Source organism: Kryptolebias marmoratus, linkage group LG18, assembly GCF_001649575.2.
Source record: "Kryptolebias marmoratus isolate JLee-2015 linkage group LG18, ASM164957v2, whole genome shotgun sequence".
In the NCBI taxonomy this organism is placed as follows: domain Eukaryota; kingdom Metazoa; phylum Chordata; class Actinopteri; order Cyprinodontiformes; family Rivulidae; genus Kryptolebias; species Kryptolebias marmoratus.
The window spans coordinates 5205088-5226540 of NC_051447.1; the positions used below are offsets into that span (position 1 = coordinate 5205088).

General features: G+C 38.5%; 1 protein-coding gene across 6 annotated transcripts in view; it reads left to right on the plus strand.

The window, feature by feature from the left end:
• Window positions 1–21453, plus strand: part of ano2b (anoctamin 2b) — a 78013-nt gene that overhangs the window by 17152 nt on the left and 39408 nt on the right. For all 6 annotated transcript variants that reach the window (XM_017432570.3, XM_017432573.3, XM_017432572.3 and 3 more), the window contains 7 exons: window positions 10691–10789; window positions 11123–11274; window positions 11994–12048; window positions 12141–12192; window positions 15476–15531; window positions 17591–17638; window positions 19808–19872. In XM_017432570.3, the coding sequence (XP_017288059.1) occupies window positions 10691–10789; window positions 11123–11274; window positions 11994–12048; window positions 12141–12192; window positions 15476–15531; window positions 17591–17638; window positions 19808–19872 (527 nt within the window). The remainder of the gene's footprint in view (window positions 1–10690; window positions 10790–11122; window positions 11275–11993; window positions 12049–12140; window positions 12193–15475; window positions 15532–17590; window positions 17639–19807; window positions 19873–21453) is intronic.

Genomic DNA, 21453 nt, shown 5'->3' on the forward strand with positions numbered 1-21453 from the left:
TGATTTTTGATGAACCGATACAAGATTGTTGAGATTGAGCTTGTTTTAAGGTGGCAGCAACCTACTTTGCTCTTGGCCCTGCTAGGACTAGCCGTTAGCTCATCTGTCAGATTTATCTACATCAGAGATAGTAGCTGCTCATGGCTTTGCTACAGAACCCCGTTTCAAACTGGCCAAAATATTGATTTAAGTCTAAAAGCAAAAAATAGAGTTTTCAGTTGTTAGCTTGTTGATGTACAGTGGTATTAGTGTTTTGTGTGCATATGACACTTGTTTGACTAAATTAATGTTGGTGTGTGTATCCGTGTCTGTGTTGGCTGGCAGCCAGTTGGCAGTGTGTACAGTCTGGTATTAATCAGACTGTTGACATGGTGGCCATGGAGCCTAAGCCTGGACGGGATTAGCTGACAGACTGATAGCTCCTTATCTCATCTCATATAGTGAGGGCTCAATCAAATCTGTTGTTCATCTGAGAGGAATTCTTGCACATCACTATACTTCATTTGAATATAGCGTGGAGTACTATTACAAATAAAAGGAACGGACATAATTTCCATTGGTGTGTAGCGAGTTGTGGTTCTGGCAGAGAACCTGATAATATTAGTAGGTTGGCTGTGTGCTTTTTTACCCAAATTTGACAAGTAAATACCTTTTTTGGGGGGGGCTTTAGTCAACAAGCAGATAAAAGAACGAGTGGAAAGTCATGGTAGTTTGGCACTAACCCATCATAATGCTTTTTAAAGTGCAATAAATGAACCTACATCACAGGGACAGAGCATTAGCTGTCATCCCACTGGTGGGATTAAATGTTTGACAACAAGTTTTGATAAACATTGTAGTACAAAAGGATTAGGGTTAATCTAGGAGCTAAATTAACACCGTTTTGGCACTGAATGATGAACAGCAAATAGGGTTTTAAACTGTTCATCAGACTTTATTTGGCACTCATCATAGTTGACAAATTCTGGACTTATCCTGGAATTAAAGTTTGGGGATCACTCTCAGCTACTACCACATCAAATCAGAGCTCAGTATCTGGAAAAATCATCAAAGTTATAGCCTTTTTTTGTGTTTGCTAAGGTTGGTAAACTGTTGTGACCACCTTGAATTGGGTTTGTTTCAAAAGTTTGAACCATTGGACACATTTATTGAAACTCAGAAATAACTCATTGGGTGTACATCTGCAAGGGATTAACTTTTGAAACTAACCTACAAATAAAGTAACACACACACAGTCAGGCAGACATAATAACTGCTTTGTTGCTTAATTTTGAGAATCTTCAAAACTTTGGTAATACACACTGATGCCTGAGTCATGGAGCATCACATACAAAGTTAAATTATTTGTTTGACTTTGTATATTTTTCATGCGATTAAATGCGCTAAACGGTTTTAGCCATGTTGGTTGTGCTTGATTAGGTATATGATTTATTGGGGCCTTAATATACTTTCAGTTGTCCACATGCTCAAACCACTGGGATCTGGCTGACATGCTCATACTGATTAAAAAATGTATCTCCCTGGTTTGCAAACGTAAGATGCACAAAGAATGCACACATTTTCACCTGAAATCACCATGAATTGGAACTTTATGTATGTAACAGCAAGTAAACTGCAACATTTATGCAAATAATATGCAAATTTGTGTCACAATTTAGTCAAAAGGTGTCATAATTATGTGTCAATCATGTTTTTATTTGATTGCAATTAATTCCCCAATCAGTCACAATTTAGTTTCATAGGTAACCAAACCATCCGAAAGCTTCTCTCATGCTTTCTGAAAATTAACTGAGATGGTTTCCAGATGCCCACGATGACTCTAGAGTGATTGAATATTGGGGAAAATTACATTTTCCCTTGTATGCTTACTTCTTAACATTAGCCTTGAAAGCTATAAGCATGACAAGCAGCATTATCAATATTATTATTACTATTATTATTGTTTTGAGTTGTTAATAATGAGTCGTTAAGGGGCTGCCATCTCAGAGTTTCTCAGAAAAATTCTGGCCTCTAAGCAAATGTTGTTGGTGAGCCCTGCCTTAATAGATGAAAAGAGTCATTTACTATTCCTAAGTACCAAAAGGTTTTGGCTAGCTAATAAAATAACTTCATTGTGAACTACATTGTTCTGCTCATGCTCTACCTGTTTGCCTTCAGATTAATTAGATGTTGGAACAAAAAGGGTGATTCTACTTGTTGACTGTGCCTGAGGATTAATGAGACAATGACCTACCGTGTATGCTCTCTTAAGACTATCCTTTTGCACATCACTTTAATTAAATGAGTGCATACACTGAAAAAAGGGAGTCTAGACATTTAAAGATTTGAATCTGTTTTTTATTTTACAAACAACAAAATAGTCAGATGTTATCGACACAAACAAAGGAAACTCTTCTCTCTCCTCCTCCTTCGCCTGTCTTCTTGAAGTTTGTTATTGACTTTTAAGGTATTCCGTACAATCCTAAAAAAAACAGACAAATTGAACTGTTAATGTTAACGTGAGTGGTTCAGCTTGGCTGTCATAGCGACGTGTTTTGTTCACATTAAAAGCTTGCTGGGAGAAACATACATGCACACTGGACCATGTTTCCTAGTCGAATGGGGGTGACATGATGTTACTTTTTTGGCTCCTTTACTGCATATTATAGTCTCAGTTTTAAAATCTAAAGATGCAACGGGTTCCAATGTCAGGAAATTACAACATTTTAATTAATCAGGACCCTATCCTTAATAAGGGTCCTAAGTCCATCTTCAAAGCTGGTTTTGAGAGCTCAAATGCTGAGTTATAACCTCATTTGCAAATGTTTTTAGCCAAATGCCTTTGAAATTCAAAAATCCACATATCCACATATTCTTCAGTATTTTTTAAAATCATTTGCAAACTGGTGTTCATTAGCCTGAATATGGTGGCAAATATTAATAATAAAATCTGAAAAAGAATTGATCTGTAGCTCTGTAGTTTAGAACCTAACATTGGTGGCGGAGGATCAGACTTTTATTGCCTTTGATTTAAATCTGTGCAATCTGTCTTACAGTTGATTCTATAGATTACTTTTATCTGTAAAAATATATGTATCTTTGAAAACCTTGAGTATACTTTGTTGCCTGGATCATAAAAATGCAAACATCAAGTCAGAAGTGTTTGCACACAGTAGGTTTGATGGCTCATCTCTGAAAATCTTTTATTTTAAAGAGATCTAAATTTTATGCCAGAATTTCCAAAAGGAAGAACTGCATTGATTGTGAAATGGGTATATTGTTTTCAAAATGTAGTTATTTGCTCAGGTGTACCATAAATACATAAATATTGCGTTCAGTGACCGCATGAAGTGTAGGACTCGACAGCATTGGCTGCACTCAAAGCATTTTTTTTTTTAAAGGTAGAAAACTCACCCAACGTTTACAGTAATAAACAAAGTGGCTGAGATATTTATGAAGATCTTATTAAATAATTTTGCTCAAACTACTACAAAATTACAAAACAACAGGACTGTTTTCAGTCATGATTTTAGATTTTTGAGCCTAAATAGACTATTTTAAGGGGGTGGACTGAGCCACTTGCTTTGCCCTCATTTGATCTGACTCAGTTCTTCACGACCTTGGTGGTTTTCCATAGAACTGAGTGCTACCTCGATGTAGGCGTGTCATCATAGTGCCTGAAACTTACCACCATTGGGTAAGTAAAGTTTTATGGCTGCTCCCTTATTTTTTGTAGGGGTTGCCACAGCAAGCAAACTTGCACAAATGCCCACCAAGCCACCACAGCTTCACAAAATGGTCAACACTCTCCCCGTCAGGGAATCGAACCCCGGCCTCCCGCGTAAGGTGGGGATACTCACCACTATACTAATGAGGAGATACCACTGATGGATAAAGAAGTGAAATTAAGTCATGACACATTCACCATTTCCTGCCTTGATTTCCAAAAATGCAGTGGTCAAGTCAAGGCCATCTTCCGTCCGCTGGTCGGAGTCGGTCCATTCGGTCCAGCTGAATTCTGTTGTCAGCTAACAAGAAATGAAACATCTACACCTCCTCATAGCACCACCGTATTGGTTTACTTGTTGCCATTTTAATGGATATATTTTAAATATATTTTTAAAAAGTAAATAAAAATGATTGCTGCAGTTGTGAGGCTTTAAAAATGGTGGGTTTCTTGAGAAGGAGAGTCACGATTGTCGTCACTTTCTGGCCAATCAAAGGCCTGCAGTCTGCTGATGTCAGATCTTCAGCTCAACTCGGCTCGCTTGGAACCTCAGCTGGGTAGTAGGTGGGACCATCCAATGGAAAGACTCTGAATCTGTGCCGAGTCAAGCCCATGGAAAAGGGCCATTTGTGTTACAGGTATTGTGGGAGTGGCTTCAACAGGTGCTGATTGGGAACACCTGGGCCCAGTATTTGCAGTTTAATTCAGGCTCGTTAATAGCTTGTTTTTTTTCCTGCTGTCTGTCTGTCGCCTTGTTGTTACTGGTTCAGTTTGGCTTCTGATTTTGGTTGTACAAAACGACACTCACACACTCCTTCCTCACAAATACAACGCGTCCAACATCACTGACAAACTGACGCTCCCATGTCACATTTAGCTTATTTTAGCTTGTTTCTCAATATTCAGTTATTTTAATGAAATATTTGGCTGTTAAAAATGGCGTGTCTCCACTTTTGTCATCACTTATGAGCCAGGATATGACAAAAATGGGAGGGCTCATCTGGGATACAGTCGGCTCAGTTTTTTTCCCAAGTTGTTTTACTGCTATTTGCCGTTGGGGCAAAAAAACAGGACTGAGTGGGTTTAGAAAAGTTGTGAAAACATTTAGTAGCAAATTTATTCCATTTAAAACAACTCAAACCTCAAACATATCACAGCAAATCAGTATTTTATAGTAAACTTCTAAATCATGTCACTTTTATACCAGACTTTCTTTTTTTATACATAGACATTCATAAAAACACTAAATTCTTAAAGATCTCAGCTGCTACTAAAAGAAATCCAGAAATGCAGGATAAATGTGATTGCTTAGAAACCTAAACTACAAAATTAGACTGGCTGAACTTATTTTTTTAGGCTTGTGATCAAATTTAGTTGTGAATTTTACACTTTCCTTATAAAAAATAAAAAGAAACACAGCTCATCATCACAAGTAAACAGCATTCTTATTATATAACTTCTGATCTTCTCTGTACTTCAAAATGACAAGCTGATCATACGCAATAGCAGCCATCGTCTCCCACCCAAAGACCCCCCTGGCTGCGGCCTAGTTAACCCCCCTACAGAGATAAAGAGATAATTGGAAATCGAGCTGCTAATTAACCTTCTCCAGGGTAAAAAGTATTTATATCTTTAGATTTTTGACGGAATGGTTAGGAAATGGAAAAATGGAGGGTGGGACGAGGAGGGTGAAAGAGATGAAAGTTGATTTGGCAGATGATCAAGAAGGATGGTGGAGGATCGGTAGAAATAGGTGGTAACTAATTTAAAGCTCATTAATAATTCCGTTTTCATTTTTAAATGTTCTACCCAATGATTAAAAGGGAAGGACAAACCAGCCTATTTCTGGCTTTCAAGACTTTTGGTGTCAGTTGTCTCCTTTGAAAATGTACATATACAGTAGTTTCATCAGGTTTGTGTGTATTTTGCAGTGTTTTTGATGATGGAGGCAAAATCAGTCATGATGCAACACACCCTCCCTTCCTTATAGATAAAGGGTTGTTTTTCTGTCAGCTCTCAAGGAGTATAATCAAATGGTCTCTCATTTTCTTTAAGCAAAAAAAAAAAGAAGAAAAATTTGGTCAAACACAAATTCTGTTGTAATTACCTTCATTTTCCTGTTTGTAAATAGTAATTTTACAAGAGTTTGGCTGAAACTTGTTCCAGAAATATGTGGGGAGATGTCCTCCATAATATTATATATATTTATTTATTCTCTTTATTTATAACACACCTTTTTTCTTTGCTATGAAGACAAAAAAGGAACATTAAAGTAGAATAAAACACACAAAAGCATATGAAGTCATTACTTTAAAAGATGTTTTTTAACCAGTTTCTTTTGCACAACAGAAGTAATGGTAATTCAACATTTCAGACCATCAGAAACAGAGTTCATTTCTGAACAACTGATGAGCTAACGATTGTCTGAGCTGGGCTAAAACCCAAATAGATCACTGCCATCTTGTCTCAAATATTTTTTAGCAACCTGCAAACTATTTTATTGTTGTCCGTTTCACATTACATCATTTACATAGAATTCTGTGGCTCTTTGCAAGTGCAAATAGTGGCAGCAGCAGGTAGCTGTAGCACTTCTGGTGCGGCCGGGGGTACTTCCAGCAGAAAAATCCTTTTGTTTTTCTTTTTGGAATAAATATGTGTTTAGAAATTGGCTGGGTTGTAAAAGTTTAAAAAACAGTGTTTGAGTTTTTTAGAATGGAGGTGTTTTAGGACAGCAGAGCTTTGAGCTATGCATCTCTTAGACTAGCCGTTAATTTAGCAATCCAGTTAGAATAAAACTAGCATCCCTTGAAGGAAAGCATATTGTTCACCACCTTGCATGACAAAGTTTTAAACAAAGATGTTCTGCGATTTGTTTTGCGCTCTGAGTATGTGTTGAGGTTGACTTTTATCTACTGCCACATCAAGTCTTGTCATGTTATCTGAGTTATTGCTATTTTTGTATTTGGTAAAGCCAATTAGATGTGGAACAGTTAGTTTCAAACCAGCTCTTTAACGCTGATGTAATTTCTGTTGAAGCGCTCTCTCCAGGTCAGGGGTGAGTCTGTCTCAGGTAGAGGAGTTCAAGTATCTGGGGGTCTTGTTCACGAGTGATGGGAGGATGGAGTAGGAGATGGATCGACGGATCTGTGCCTCGTCTTCCATAATGAAGGCGTTGCTTCGATCGATCGTAGTGAAGAAAGAGTTGAGTCAAAATGCAAAATTCTTGAATGACTGGTCTATCTACATTCCATCCCTCGCCTATGATCATGAGGTTTGGATCATAACCAAAAGAATGAGATCCTGGATACAAGCGGCTGAAATGAGCTTCCTTTGGTGGAAGTGGCTGAGCTCAACCTTAGAGATGAGGAGCTCCATCATCCTGGGGGGGGGAGCTCAGAGTAGAGCCACTGCTCCTTTGCATCAAAAGGACAACAGTGGAGGCGATTTGAGCATCTGATTAGGATGCCTTCCTTTGGAGGGTTTTCTGGCATGTCCCATTGGGAAGAGACCTCAGGGCAGAACCAGAACTCTCTGGAGGGATTATGTCTCCTCTCTGGCCTGGGATTGCCTTGAGATCCCCCAGGAGGAGCTGGAGAGTGTCGCTGGGGAGAGGGAGGTCTGGGTTTCTCTCTTGGACCTGTTGTCTCTGCGACCCGACCATGGATAAGCAGTAGAAGATGGATGGATGGATAATTGCTGTTGTATGTAGGCAGTCCATACCCAGTTTCACTATTTTTTGCTAAGCAAGTGCAGTTGGTGCATCTTTGAGAAGTCAACATAATCTAACAAACTCTGAAACAATCATAGTACATTTACTGTTTCTTCTCCTTGTTTTGAGAGTATGTTGTTTAGGAGCAAAAAACAAGCCTTTTTTGAACTACAGCTGGCAAGACGTCTTGAAGTATTGACACAACATAAAGGGTACTTCCTCAAGTAGTTTCAAGATATAAAATTGCTCGTGCCATATCAAAACCCCTAACATGTTCCACGCTGTTCTTAACAAGTTTAACCTCTGATTTAATCTAAGAACAGGAAGAACACAGTTTGCGTTCTCTGAATTTCACTAAAATTAATGTAAGCTCACACCAAGGTGTAATATTTTTGTTTTGGGCTGCGCTGTAACTCCAACTTCGGTGGGTTTTTTGGCTCAGTAAGTTTTGCATAGTGTTATGATGAGAACATGACAAGCTGTGGCCTCTCTGTCTTGGCTTTTACCTTGGCACTGCAGAGGAAAAATATTGGTTGCTAGTGGTTACTGATTGGTTAGAGCACAATAACACACTACTCAAAATAGAAGAGTGCTGCCGTGAATACAACGTCAGACACCAAAGTGATACAAAAAAATAGTCCATGTTTCAAAGAGTGCTGGTAGGTGTTGTCCATCACTTACAGGTGGCCTTCAGTGGGGATAAAGACATTCAAACTACAAGTTAAAGCAAATAATAACATGGTTGATTTGATTAAAATAGGGGCCAAGTTCACTGGATCCCCATGTGGGACAGAGGACTTTGTGGATGTAGGTGAGAACGAAGGTAATGGAATATAAGAAGAGTGACTGTTAGCGAGACGGCCAGTCAGTCAATCAGTCAGCAAAGCAGAGACGACAGCAGAAGGCAGTAATATAAGTAAGGGTGGGGGGGCTGGAACAGAGTGAAAGATCTCAGGAGAGTAGGAGTCGGGAGAGAAGAAAGGGAATCGTTTCAGGTTACCATTGTTGGCAATGCCACCTTTATCTTTTCACTCCCCCTGCTTACAGAAGCTGATGGGGGTCTGAGGAGGCTAAAGTTACCTGGCTGTCGTCCCCCACCGGCTCTGCTGTCTTTCACTTCTGGTTAAACTATCACAGCAAGCCATCTCGATGAGATGAACTTTTAGTTGTTAATGCAACAAACATACTGTGGTTTTTCATTTAAGTGAAATTCTTTATTCATATTCATCTAAACTGATGTTCAGAATCCAGTCACGTACCTCTTGATACCACCTGAAGTCATCAAATTTTGCTAATGCATCTTATAATTACTGTGTGGGCACCGCACCATTATTTAGTAGCAAAACAAGTTCATTGTTAGATGTGTTACACTCGGTGTCTGATTTTTAACATAAAAAAATGAAAATGTTTTAGGAGCAGGCTGCGGCAACAACAGCTCCAGGCTTTCCTTTATGAACAGACGCAGCATCTATCTTTCATAGGGCAAAGTTGGAGATCAAACTGGTTCTCCAAAACGTTTGAGGGGGACAGAGCAAAGGCAAAGACTGGTTGTACCTCGCTTACTTTTTAAGCCTAACTCAGATAGAGATTAGAGTGCAGGTTTGAGAAAATGAGATGAACCTCTGGAGATGAAACATGCGCTCTGGGAGCAAACTCAGCAGAGACGGAATGGTGTAAAAACAGGTGTGGCATGTATTTAGGTCTCTGTTGCTCAAACAAAGTCTGCTATTTTGGATAGCAAAGGCGAGCTGACAGATGGTCTGTTCAGTCATTTTTAAACACCAGATCATTTCAGCCAAGCGCCATGGCTGTGCATTTCACAGAATTATTTGTCAGAAATCAAACCTGTATTTTCTACTCTCGCCTAACTAGAGATTATTTTCTTTTCTTGAATGTTTTGAGCTGCATTACACACATAGTTTAAACAATATTTAGGAGGGCCAGCACTTAAACTTAGAAGCCCCCATATTGCTATTTGGCTGTCATGATTTTTGATTTGTAAGTCCTGCCACAGCTTAAGGAAAAAAAAAAAGCAAAAATACATCAAAACATGTGGCTTGATCAATAACAGTATGCTATGACTTTTAGTAATGTTGTGCGCATTTTACTGTTTGTGATAATTAAACAAAGAACTCAATGATTAAGAGCTGGGAGATTTATTTGAACACATATAATGGTTCACATTTCTTTTTTTTTGTTATTTTTTAATGGCAAAAATAGGACATAAGATTGCACTCTCAAACACACTATCTTCACAGATGAGCATGTTTTTTTTACACTGGTCACTTCAGTCACTTTCAGTCTTTGACTGCAACATATTCTTCCTGTCATCGTGAAATGATGAAATTAAGCACTTTACTAATTGGGGATGTAATATTACTGTTTAATATGGTGATAACAATATCAGTTGAGATAAATGGAAGTTTCTCGTCTGACATCACTGTCTTCTAAACCAACTGTGGGCATCAAGGCAGGTCAGTGTCTGTTGGATTAACCAAATATATTATCAGCATGCAGAACATAGAAACATGGTACTTGAAATATAGTGGCTTATGATTTATTGCAGTCAAAGCACTGATATTGCAATGATAATTAAAAAAAAAAAATATATATATTGTGCAGCCTTATTACGAATGATACATGAATATATGGGAAGTATATCAGACAGCATAGGCAAAATTCCACATAGAAACCAAGGAATTTTGGCAACACAAGTGAGACAACCCTGCCATGTTCGGAGCTCTATAACTCAGACATACTTCAAAGTAGAAATGCCATTTAAAGATTTAATGAGTCACAAATGTTTAGACTTGTCACGCGTGGTGAAACACAACCCAAAAAGGTACAGTCTCAGTACAGGCAAGCAGGATGAATCCAGAAGTATTTTAATAAATAAAAAAACAAACTGAGGCCCAAGAACAGAACATGTGTAAGATGAAGGCCTGACAGGCTAACTTTATATGAACCGGGATGGGTGATTAGTGAGTAGAGGCAGGTGAGCTGATCAACAGATGGAACAAAGCTGTGTTAAACTGACTCTCAATTAGAGTTCAGTAAAACAGGTTGAAACTAACCCTAACCCTAAACCTCAGAAAAACAAATTACCAACAAATCAGAAACCAATACAAGCAACAAAGTAACTGTGAAACCCACAGCCGTGACAGGACTTTACATGACTAAACAGACATTTTACTATCTTTTAAGGTTTTCACGCTGCATTGGCACCTTTCAAAATGTCTTCAGAAAGCTTCTAGTTTTACTTGTTTATTTTTCAGGTAAAGACCCACGGACCCAGCTTTACTCGAGTCCATGCGCCTTGGCCTGTGTTGTGCAGAGAGGCTGAGTTTCTCAAGATTAAAGTCCCGACTAAGACGGTAAGATTTCACTCTTTTGGTTCTGTGGTCATTGACAATGTAGTAATAAGACAATATATGTAAATGTTTTTCTTTTTAAAAAGGTGTAATTGAAACCATTAAAACAAAACAATGATTGACAAGACAAAGGCGTGTAGAGCAAAGGCCTGATGGGTGTCCTTTTGCACACGGCTCATTCAGCAACAGATTTCTATACTAAATTATGTATTACTGTAATTCCACAGTTCTGCTCTAAATTAGAAAGGTTCCATTTTCAATACTGTGAAGTACTTTTGATGTAGATGTCTAACATGTGAAATAACATCACTGGGTTTGTGTCGATGGTTGTCTCAGAGTTATGAACTCAAAGAAGAAAAGGGTTTCGGGTCTAGTATGAGCACGATGTGGAGGAAACTGAACCAGCCATTCCAGCCCAAAGTGTCTCATCAGGACCACGGAAGCACCAAATTTATTTCCCACTGCTTCTCCAGGGACAAGCTTCACCTGTAAGACACCCGCACATTAGTTGAACATCCGTCCATCCATTCACTGCATTACAATGCCGCCCAACCTGCCCCACCATGCTAACTATTTTTTAAATTTTATTTAACCTTGATTTAACCAGGTAAGTCAATTCTCATTCACAATGATGACCTGGTCAAGGGGTAGCATTAACGATGTTGTTTATGTAGAATTTGAATGGGTTGGATTTAATATAGATCCCTGTAGAACATCCATAGGTGGTGGCAGAGGGTCAGACTGGAAACCCTCTGCTTGCACCAATTGTACATAATTGAATTTGAACTTCTAATCCAAGCCAAGCATTCCTCCAAAGTTCACTATGAAATTCTTACTCATACCAGCAGAATATATGTTAAATCAGGTCTTTGGAACTTACTGGATTGACAAGCATGCTCCTAAAGCTTTTAACGGATTGGAACAGATTTAGTTTTCCTGGCAAGTTAGCATCTCATTGTAAATCAGGAATACATTAAAGTGATTGTATGTTTAGTTTTGCTGGTGTGATTCCTTTACCAGCTGTGAAAATTAAATGATTACTGTCAGATGGCCACTATACATCACTCCACATACATATACTAGAATAACTTAATGCACATTATTCAAATTGAAAGGGAAACTTAAAAATATAGAGGTTGTAATGATTACAGATTAACTATTTATGTTTATTATTAGCATAGTAAGTATTTGATTTTGCTTCTTTCAGCTACAACATAACATCTAAGGATACATTCTTTGACAATGCCACAAGGGGCAGAATAGTGAGTATTTGTTTATGAACTGATGTATTTATTCCTCCTGTGACCCTTTTTTATTTTGTCTTCCCAGTCTAACAATCTCAAATCTTCCCCAGGTGTATGAGATCCTGAGACGAACAGTTTGCGTGCGGACATGTCAAACTATAGGTGAGAAAACCAACAAGTTAGCCTCTCTAAGAGGCTGTTCGAACTGTTGTTAAAAATCCATCTTGAGTAATTTGATTGCAAATGATCAGCTCTGATAGAGCACATTCACACCTGGCACTAAAATGCGTACCCCTAATTTTTCTACTTTCATGGGGTCACGTCTAAGGTCCCACATCAAGAGGCAGGACAGACTGCTGTTCAGAGTGCCAAATTTATTTGGACCAGGGGTGGGCAATCCTGGTCCTCGACGGCCACTTTCCTGCAAGTTTTACTTCTTTCCTTGGTCCAACACACCTGATTCAATGGTTAAATTACCTCTTCGTGTTCTGCAGAAGCCTGTTAATCACCCATTGATTCAAATCAGGTGTGCTGGAGCATGGAAACAAGTAAAACATGCAGGATGGTGGCCCTCGAGGACTAGGTTTACCCACCCCTGATTTGAACAATAGGTGTCCAGGCCAACTCCAAAGGTGATCTGAAGGAAAATGTTACCAATGTGCATTAAGGTCATACAGTCTGTCTGAATGCAAATAAATTCAGACAACGAAAATAAATAAAGCTAAGTATGGAAATAAATACCAAGTGGGAAAGAGATCAAAGATTTTTTACATTAGATGGATCCATTTTGATCTAAGGATCTATAAAAGGACATACAAACCCCAGACAAACGAGGGATTTTTCCCTCATATTCCACCTTTTCTTTAATGGTGCTTAAAATAATAGGTGACTCTATTCGCAGCTGGTTTGAAGCAGCTCAAACTGCCATGATGCTTCTCTTTTTCTATGCTTACTCTTATCACTTAAAGTATATTGTATTTTTACGAGTTTTCCCATGGTTTCTTGAATAAAAGTCTTTGAAATCGAGGTTTAATAGTGGTGCTACTTTTCTGAAAACAGGCTTCTTCAGCACTTGCTGGCACCAGCTTAATGTCAAGGTCTTTTGATCCTTTTAGCTGATAAACTGTGCCACTGACTGCTTAAGAGTGAGGGTTGAGTCAGTGAGAATCAACCGAAAGTGCCCAGTGAGGCAAACTGTTTTCTATTTCTGCTATGGAGGTTTGACTTCTTACTAGAATCAGTGTTAAAGATTTAAAAGTAGAAGCAAATGTGAAATGTCTGACTGTGCTAGGTAAACATTCTTTTTGTACCCCCAAAAATGACATTACCTCTATTTATGATTATTTCTGTGGGAATTGTTGCTCTGTAGCAACACCCCAGTTCAGATTGGCTGTTCCTAGAAAGTCAGCTTTGCTCATTACCAGTTCTATCTACCTTGGATGTCCTCAGGGGTGACGAGCAATTAAAAGTGTAGGATTACTTCAGCAGCAGTTTCAGCTGTGTGAGACTGGTGTAAGCAAAACTGCACAAAGTCGCCTGAGAAGCCAGCGCTATCTGACACTCCAAAAGAACCAAAACACAGTCAGCTGTTGTTTGTTGTAAAACAAATTAACAAGAAGTTTATAAAAAATAAATTATAAAACCATTGTGCTCTTACTGCATCAGTTGAATTTTTTGATGCACATATGCAGTTGGGAGTAGAATTTTACATACAAGTCATAATAAATTGTGATTTTTAAGAATTTATTTGAATGGTTCTTTTTACAGGGTGGCATGATCATACAACATTCAGCTTCAAGGATTTTTAAAAACAGGAATTGGGTGCACAAGTTTGCATTTATTGTAGATTTTCTCTAATCCACACAGGGTCTAAATTATACATACAGGCTCAAATATAGGCACAAACCAGACTAATATTTGGTTGAATGTTCTGTACCAAGTTACCAAGTTGCTCAGTTCTGAATTTTAAGCATTGTTCACACATTTTCAGCAAAGCTGAGGTTGGGACATTGAAAAGGCCATTTCAGAAACTCAATGTCATCCTGCTTTATTCATTTAGAAACCAGTGTTGATGTGTTGGGATCACCGTCTTGTTGAAACACCCACATTTGTCTAAGTTTCAGCTAGCTGTTTTGAGTTGAAGTTGAGGAGTTTAGAGTTGGTCCTCAATTTTCATTATTCCATCCATTTTGTGCAATGCCCCAGAGCCCCACCATGATGCTACCACCACCATGCTTGACAGTTTTTACGGCGTTCTTAGGTTTGAAAGTCTCACTTTGACTGCTCCAAATGTGCTTCTTCTCATTGTGGCCAAATAACTCAATCTCTGTCTTGTCTGACCATAAAACTCTTCTCCAGAAGCTATTTGGCCTTTCCATGAGGGCCTCTGCAAATTTCAGCCGAGCTTGGAGGTGTGGCTTTTGGAGCAGGGCCTTCTTTCTTGGTTGACATTCTCTCAGATTAGAAAACTTGCTTTATTGTGAACGGTTCCAGCAGTTTCCAGTTCATGGAAAACTTAGGCCTTGGTATTTGAACCAGTATGTATAATTCTGATCCCAGTAAGTTCAAACTTGTGCACCCATCCTTGTTTTTAAAAATCCTTGAGGTCAAATTCTGTGTAGTCATTCCACTCAGAAAAAAATGTTTTAGGTAAATGCCACAAATTATGATGTGTATATACAAACATCTGATTGTAACTGCGACACCAACTTTTGCAGCTATGAGACCCATGTTAGAGATGAGCTGACACCCGTTTTATATCTGGTGTCCACCATATGTGTGGTTGGCTGGCCCACTCAGCAGACGGTCTCAGCCGGCGGGTACTGACAGAGCTGCCGGGGAAGAAAGGCAGAGAAAATAGAGTTTTAACCCTTTTGTCTCTTTTCTTTCAACCCTACACACACGTCGACACTCTCACACTGTTCTTCTGCTCCTTCTCCTCCACAAGTGGGTCACACTTCTTGGGTCAGACTGAAATTGAAGCAGAGGCCTATGGGAGTTGTGGTTGTTTCTGGCTGGTTGAGTGTGTAATTATGTCTTTCACTGTATAATATATCTGTGTTTCTTGATTCAACAGTAGCCTAACTAACAACTCCTTAGTTATCTGTCCCCTTTTAAGGAACAGTGATTATTTGATTATGTTTTGTATGCTGAGTGATCTAATGTGTCAGTGTCTGTCCTGACTTTACCTTGGGAGGCCGTCACTTCATGCATGAAATTTTCCAAAAACGAGAGACAGCCTCTAGCCCTGTCCCAGTTTGTCTCAGTCTACAAAACCTTTTAACCTCAGTCTGAGTGAGAGCAGTTAAAAAAAGAAACACAGAGGTTTGAATTTAAGTCAAGGTTAACAGAATTTATCCTTTCTGCAGAAGACATAGTACATGTAAACGTGTTTGTGATATAAACTCACTTATGTCTCTGCTCTTCCTGTATTGTTTTTTTTCAGGCATTAGCACATTGATAGCCAAAGGCGTGTATGACGCAGCCTTCCCTCTTCACGATGTAAGTGTGTGGTTTGAAAGTCCCATAATACAGCAGTTTATTTTAATGCTACACTGTAATTCAGTTGTCATGAAGTGAATTTTTTTGTGTCCTTTTTGTCCTAAAATGCCATTAAAAAAAGAAATCAAAATATGGTAATGTTCAAAAACCTTTATTTCACAAAGGATTTCTGTGAGTGTCTATACTAGTCATCTTTGTTGCATTTCAAACATTTTAATAAATCTAGATTTTGATAACAGCAATATATTAAGAACTTGAGAACTAGGCGAAAAAGGAGGGTTAAGTTTAGAGGATATACGGTGATCATTATTTTAAAAAAGTTATTTTAAACATTCAGATGTTTCAGGACGGAAGGTAAAACTGCATGTGTTTAAAGACTGTACATGGGTGTTGTCTCAGGAGGGGTAAGACATTCAGATGCAAGATATCACTGATGTAGCGCCGTGCCATCAGGTCTGCAAATAACCAGAGGTGACCTGAAGTCAGATCTAAAGCTACCCTAACCATAATGCCTGGAGTAGCGTGGATATCTTTCCACAACAGTGGCAGCATTGGTCCTCTCCGCTCTGTGCTACCATATGTGCACACAGTGATCATCCATGGTAACAGAACTGAAATTCATCGCTGAACACGATACCACACCACACCACTCATCATCAGCCTATACCTTCCGTCTACGGCACCCCTCCAAACACAACTGTTTCTGCTCTGGTGTTAATGGAACAATGAACCTGCAGTCTGGCTGATGCCAGTCGCCAAGACACGGTGCAAGATGTTGTGGTGTTATAAAGAGTCTAAAATCTGTGTCTAGTTGGTGGTTGGCGAGGGGAGGGTGGGGGTAGTCAAGGAGTTCTGTAATGCCTGATGTGCAATACAACAATCCTCCTTTGGTGTGGTCTCTGTTAGGTGACAAGAACCTTCATGACATGTGTGGGTGCCTTCACATACGCATTGGTTCCAACATCAGTTCACTGAGACATCTGTATGCCCAACATCTGTACAATGTGACCACCCAATCATGCAAACCCGCAATGTGCCCTTATCAAACTCCATCAAGTGCTGGTAATGCAGTATAATGCATCTACAAGTTATCCTCTATGTCTGATGACCTTCACTCACTGTTTTTACTGACTGTTGGATGCTCCAGCCTTGGCTTGATAATACTCTTGCTCCGCTTGTGATGACACCATTTACAGCCCCTGGTGCTCGTTCTAGATGCGTCAGCTCCTTGCAAATCAAGTCATACTTATCAGTGTTCTTCATGTGGATCAAAAAGTCCAAATCAGTTCATTCCTTCTGGGTGCTTAACTTTTTTTTTTGTCAGTGATTATATTTACTTGCACATTTTGATTTAATAGCATTTCCTCTCAACTATATTTACTTGGGGCGGCAGGTAGGGACATTGGTTAGAGCTGTTCCCGACAGGAAGAAGTTCGCAGGCTCGCCTCCTGGCCTGGGATCTTTCTGTGTGGAGTTTGCATGTTCTTCCTGTGAACACGTGGGTTTTCTCCGGGTTCTCCGGTTTCCTCCCATAGTCCAAAAACATGCATGTTAGGTTAATTGGTAACTCTAGAATTGTCCCTAGGTGTGAGAGAGAGCGTGAATGGTTGTTTCTCTTATTTGTCTCTGTGTCCCTGTGATGGCACCAGCTCCCTTGTGGCCTGAAAAGAAAGAAGTGGGTAAAGAAAATGTATGAATAGAAGGATTTACTTGTTTACGTCAGATTAGGTTTATAAAAAGTTGCCATGCATTTTGAACAGAATCTTTATGACCCATTTTTTTTCTAAAGTGTGGTTTGAATCTTAATATGCATTAGTGTTATTCTGTTTGACAAGTCTGTGCATAGCTGTTGGCTGTGTACCTGTGAGTTTTGGACTTTGTTTTTGGTGTGTTTGAACAATGTTCTCTCATATTAGCCCTGTATTAGTAAAATTGAATACTTTTTCGATTATGTTGAATGTTTAGTCAAAAATGTGTTTTTCAAACGTTTTCCAAAGAGTTCAGTTCAATGTCTGTAATTTTGCACGCACTGATGCTTTTTACCCTCTGTTCTCTTTAGGGTGACTATAAGGTCATCGGGCAACTTGAGGAACAGAACGACAGACAGGTGCACCAACTCCCCTTCAATTGATCTTTATTTCATTTTCTTTGACTTTAACCCTCTTCTCTTCCTCCTCTCTATTGCTCTGTCTTATGAAAAATAATGAAGTTCAGTACTACATCACTATTTGTTTTTTAAAAAGAACCAGACTTGATTTGTTGCATTGACTTAGACAGAATTGTTCCTCGTCTAAAAGCATTTGAACTGCAAATGGCTACAAAGCAAAGGACCAAGCAAACTTCTGAAGAGTAGTACTTTTGTCCCATCATTTTTCCCTTTTTCTCAGACTCTTGCATCTTCCCATCTGTCCAATATGGGTACAGATTGGCGTTTAAGTTCAGTAAACATTTCTCAAATGTGGAGCTGCTCTGAAGGTAGAAAAAAAATGTGTTGACTCAAATTCCAAAGGACAAAGAAAAACTAAAAGAGTTTTTTAGAAAGCAGACTGGAAAGAAATTATAAAAATATATTGATTCAAAAGAGGCAAATCATAAAATATTGGGATGGGAAGAACACTCCAAGTTAATGAAACAAACAAAACAAAAGTGCTTTAATAAATATGCTTTTACAAAAGGTAGAACAAGCCTCCAACATTTGTTTTCTTTTTTTAGCTTGTTTGTTCATTTTTTGTTGCTTATAAACAAACAAACAAACAAAAAACTAAAAGAATTTACTGCGGAGAAGATTTTAGAAGGAAATTTGTTAAAATTTTCAATTGACCTCTGTGAATTTACACAAAAATGTCACAAAGAAAACAATGCAAAACAATTAAAGCTTTGCTGTTTAATTATTTTTTTAATGTGTTGCAAGCATAAATTACAGAAATGGATTTATATATTACCAAATTTAAAGATTTTAAGACCAAACATGAAATATCTTGGGTTCCCATTGTGTGCAATAAATTAAAAGTCAATGTCAATGTAACATGAATGGTACTTTTTGCATTTTATTACAGTTGTTTGGGGTTTTAGACTATCCTTGGAGTAAATCGTTTTTTGTTTTTTTATACAGTTGAAAGCAAATGTTTACATTTACCGGAGCAGATTTTTCTCACTGTCTGAGATTAAATTAGACTAAACCTCTCCTGTTGTAGGTCAGTTAGAATTCCCATATTATTATTATTGCTAAATGCCCAAATAATGAGAGACAGAATTTTGTATTACTTTTTTAAAAATCCCAACCATTAAAGTCTGCTGTGTCCCTGTATGTATTTGCAAACTGTACTCTAGCCTTTTCATGCTGCTTTGGAAGTCACATTTTCTTCCTCTCTGAGTGCCCATGTTGCTACAGGACATGTTTCACTGTAGATAATGACTCTCTGACCAGCCAGTATCTTCACAATGTCTTTTTCTTTTGTTTCGGGGTTAACTCACACATTTCGCACCAAAACCCCGTCTCCTTTCGGAGCAGTCAGATGTCAGGACATTCCCGTTGTGTTTACACTTCTGTATAACTGTTTGAAGAGATGAAACGTTATGCATTTGGAAATTGGATCCAAAGATGAACCAGAGTTGTGGAGTTCAACATTTTTCTTCCTGATATCTTTGTTGATGTATTTTTTCCCCCATGATGTCACACAGAGAAGCATCGTGTTTGAGGTGTGCCTCCAGTTAACTCAAATGTTGTCAGCTGACCTATAAAAAGCTTCCAAAGCCATGACATCATCATCTGGGCTTTCTCAAATTGTTAAATGCACAGTGTATGTAAACTTGTGGCTTTGAAGAATATAATAATAAAATATCTCTCTTGTTACTTGGGCATTTAGCAAATAAAAATCCTAACTAATCTAAAACATGTGATTGGTTAGTATCCCACAATTTCTATTGGTTGGTTATGGTTATGTGTTTTGTAATATATTGTACAAAAACATCTGGTTTTAATTGTATAAAAAAAGCCTCTTTGCTCTAAGGATAGTCTGCAACCTTGATCTAACCAAACCGGACACCTTTATATTATTTGGCTTTATACTACTGTCTTCCTCCTGTCTTACTGTGTTTCACTTTAGGATAAAGTTACTTAAACTGCAGCTCTAGGCTTTGTCCTCAAAGGTTTATTTCCACCAATCAGAAAGCGCCTGCCTCCAGATCAGCTGTGCCTCTGAAAATCGTTTTCAACTTTCCACATGACAACATACACCCACACTGACTCTGAATCTCTCTGTGTGTGTGCTGTCAGGTTCTGCATGAAGAGTGGGCAAGATACTCGGCCTTCTACAAGTACCAGCCCATTGATCTGGTCAGGTAACGTGACCGCAGTGGGCATCATCCCACAACCCTCTGCAATTGGGTTGTAGTTGGGTGTTGTTCACTGAAAATTGAGAAGGTGTTCACTAATCCTAAGTGCTACAGAAGAAGACAACTGTACTTCCTCTCTTGACAACCAAGCTTCCTTTCAAGATGTATCAAATTAATGTTTGGCTACCTTGTATTTAGGCACTGCAGCACTGAACCCCATGTGTGCCCCCTGGCTCTCCAAAGCCAGATAGGGCAAATAAAGTGTTATGGAGACATCCATCCAATTTCAAATCCTGCATTATCTTGCTCTCTTTATCATTTAACAGGAAAGAGATGGGGTACCCAGTCCAGATGCTCTTTATTTTCCCGAGTATGAAAATTTGTCGTGGGCAATAGTGCTATATTTAGCTGCCGTACAGTACACAGAGAAGAATTGTCATACAAAATGAAACATTGTTGTTGCCTAACAGCAACAATAATATGCATGATATTAATATAATAGCAGTGGCAATCCAAACCTAGTGAACACCCCAAAAAGGTTACCAGACAGAAAGAAAACTGTCGTACATGATCATTTTTAAATGTTTTCTTTTTTTGTGGTTCTTTTAAAGGAGTATTCCAGTCAAATCTGAAGTGATGTTCTGTATAGTTATCAGTACTTAGTACCTTATCAGCTGTGACATCAGTCATGGAGCACAGAGTATGGAGAAAGAGGCAGAAGTCTTCATCCAGGCTAGGCTAATGGCTAACCAAACGAAGGCCTGACTTTTATCAGTTTTCAAGCTTAAAAAACAACTTTCTCAAAAATAACATACCAGTGTTAACGAACACTGCAGTAGCTGGTATTAAACCTCTACACTTCTGTATGACACTGTTTCAAAACAAAACAAAAACTACAGAACCACACAGCCCACCTAATAAACAACCAACAATCCCCTAGATACTGTCACCTACAGGGTATGTAGCAAAAAGAGAAACTAAAAATTGAGACAATACAAAGACCATGTCAAGGTTTATGGAACTACTGCTCAGCCAAAATTCCCAGGGTCTACTATTCCTGGACCTCTGTTGATGGTTTATTGAAAAGAGTAAAAAAAAAGGTCATAAATGATTTCCAGGTTTTATAAAATTTATCCTCAGAACCTCTCATCACATACCTAATTTTCTCTAATTGTAGGTTAAGTAGTACGTCTTTTATCCAGTTTGACACTGTGGGTGGGGCAGATATCCCAGCCTTCTCTCGTTGTTTGGAATTTAAGCCAGCGGAATCTGATTTACAGGAGCTGCCATGTTGCATTTTGGAACTAGAGTCTGCTCACTAGGGATGTTGGGCTTTAATGCCCACCTATGCCCCTCGTACAATCATGTTGTTACATGCCCTTACATTCAAACATGAAACAACTAATTACAGTTAAACGTTTAATAAAATAAATATTTGAATATACAGCAGCAAGGTAAGAACTATGTGAATCAACAGGAGTCAAATGTATATGCATTTATCTATTTTTTATTTTATTTTACCAAGGGTAATAACCTGTTCATTTACATAGAGGAGGCGGGACTTAAAACTTGGGACTAGCCTACAGG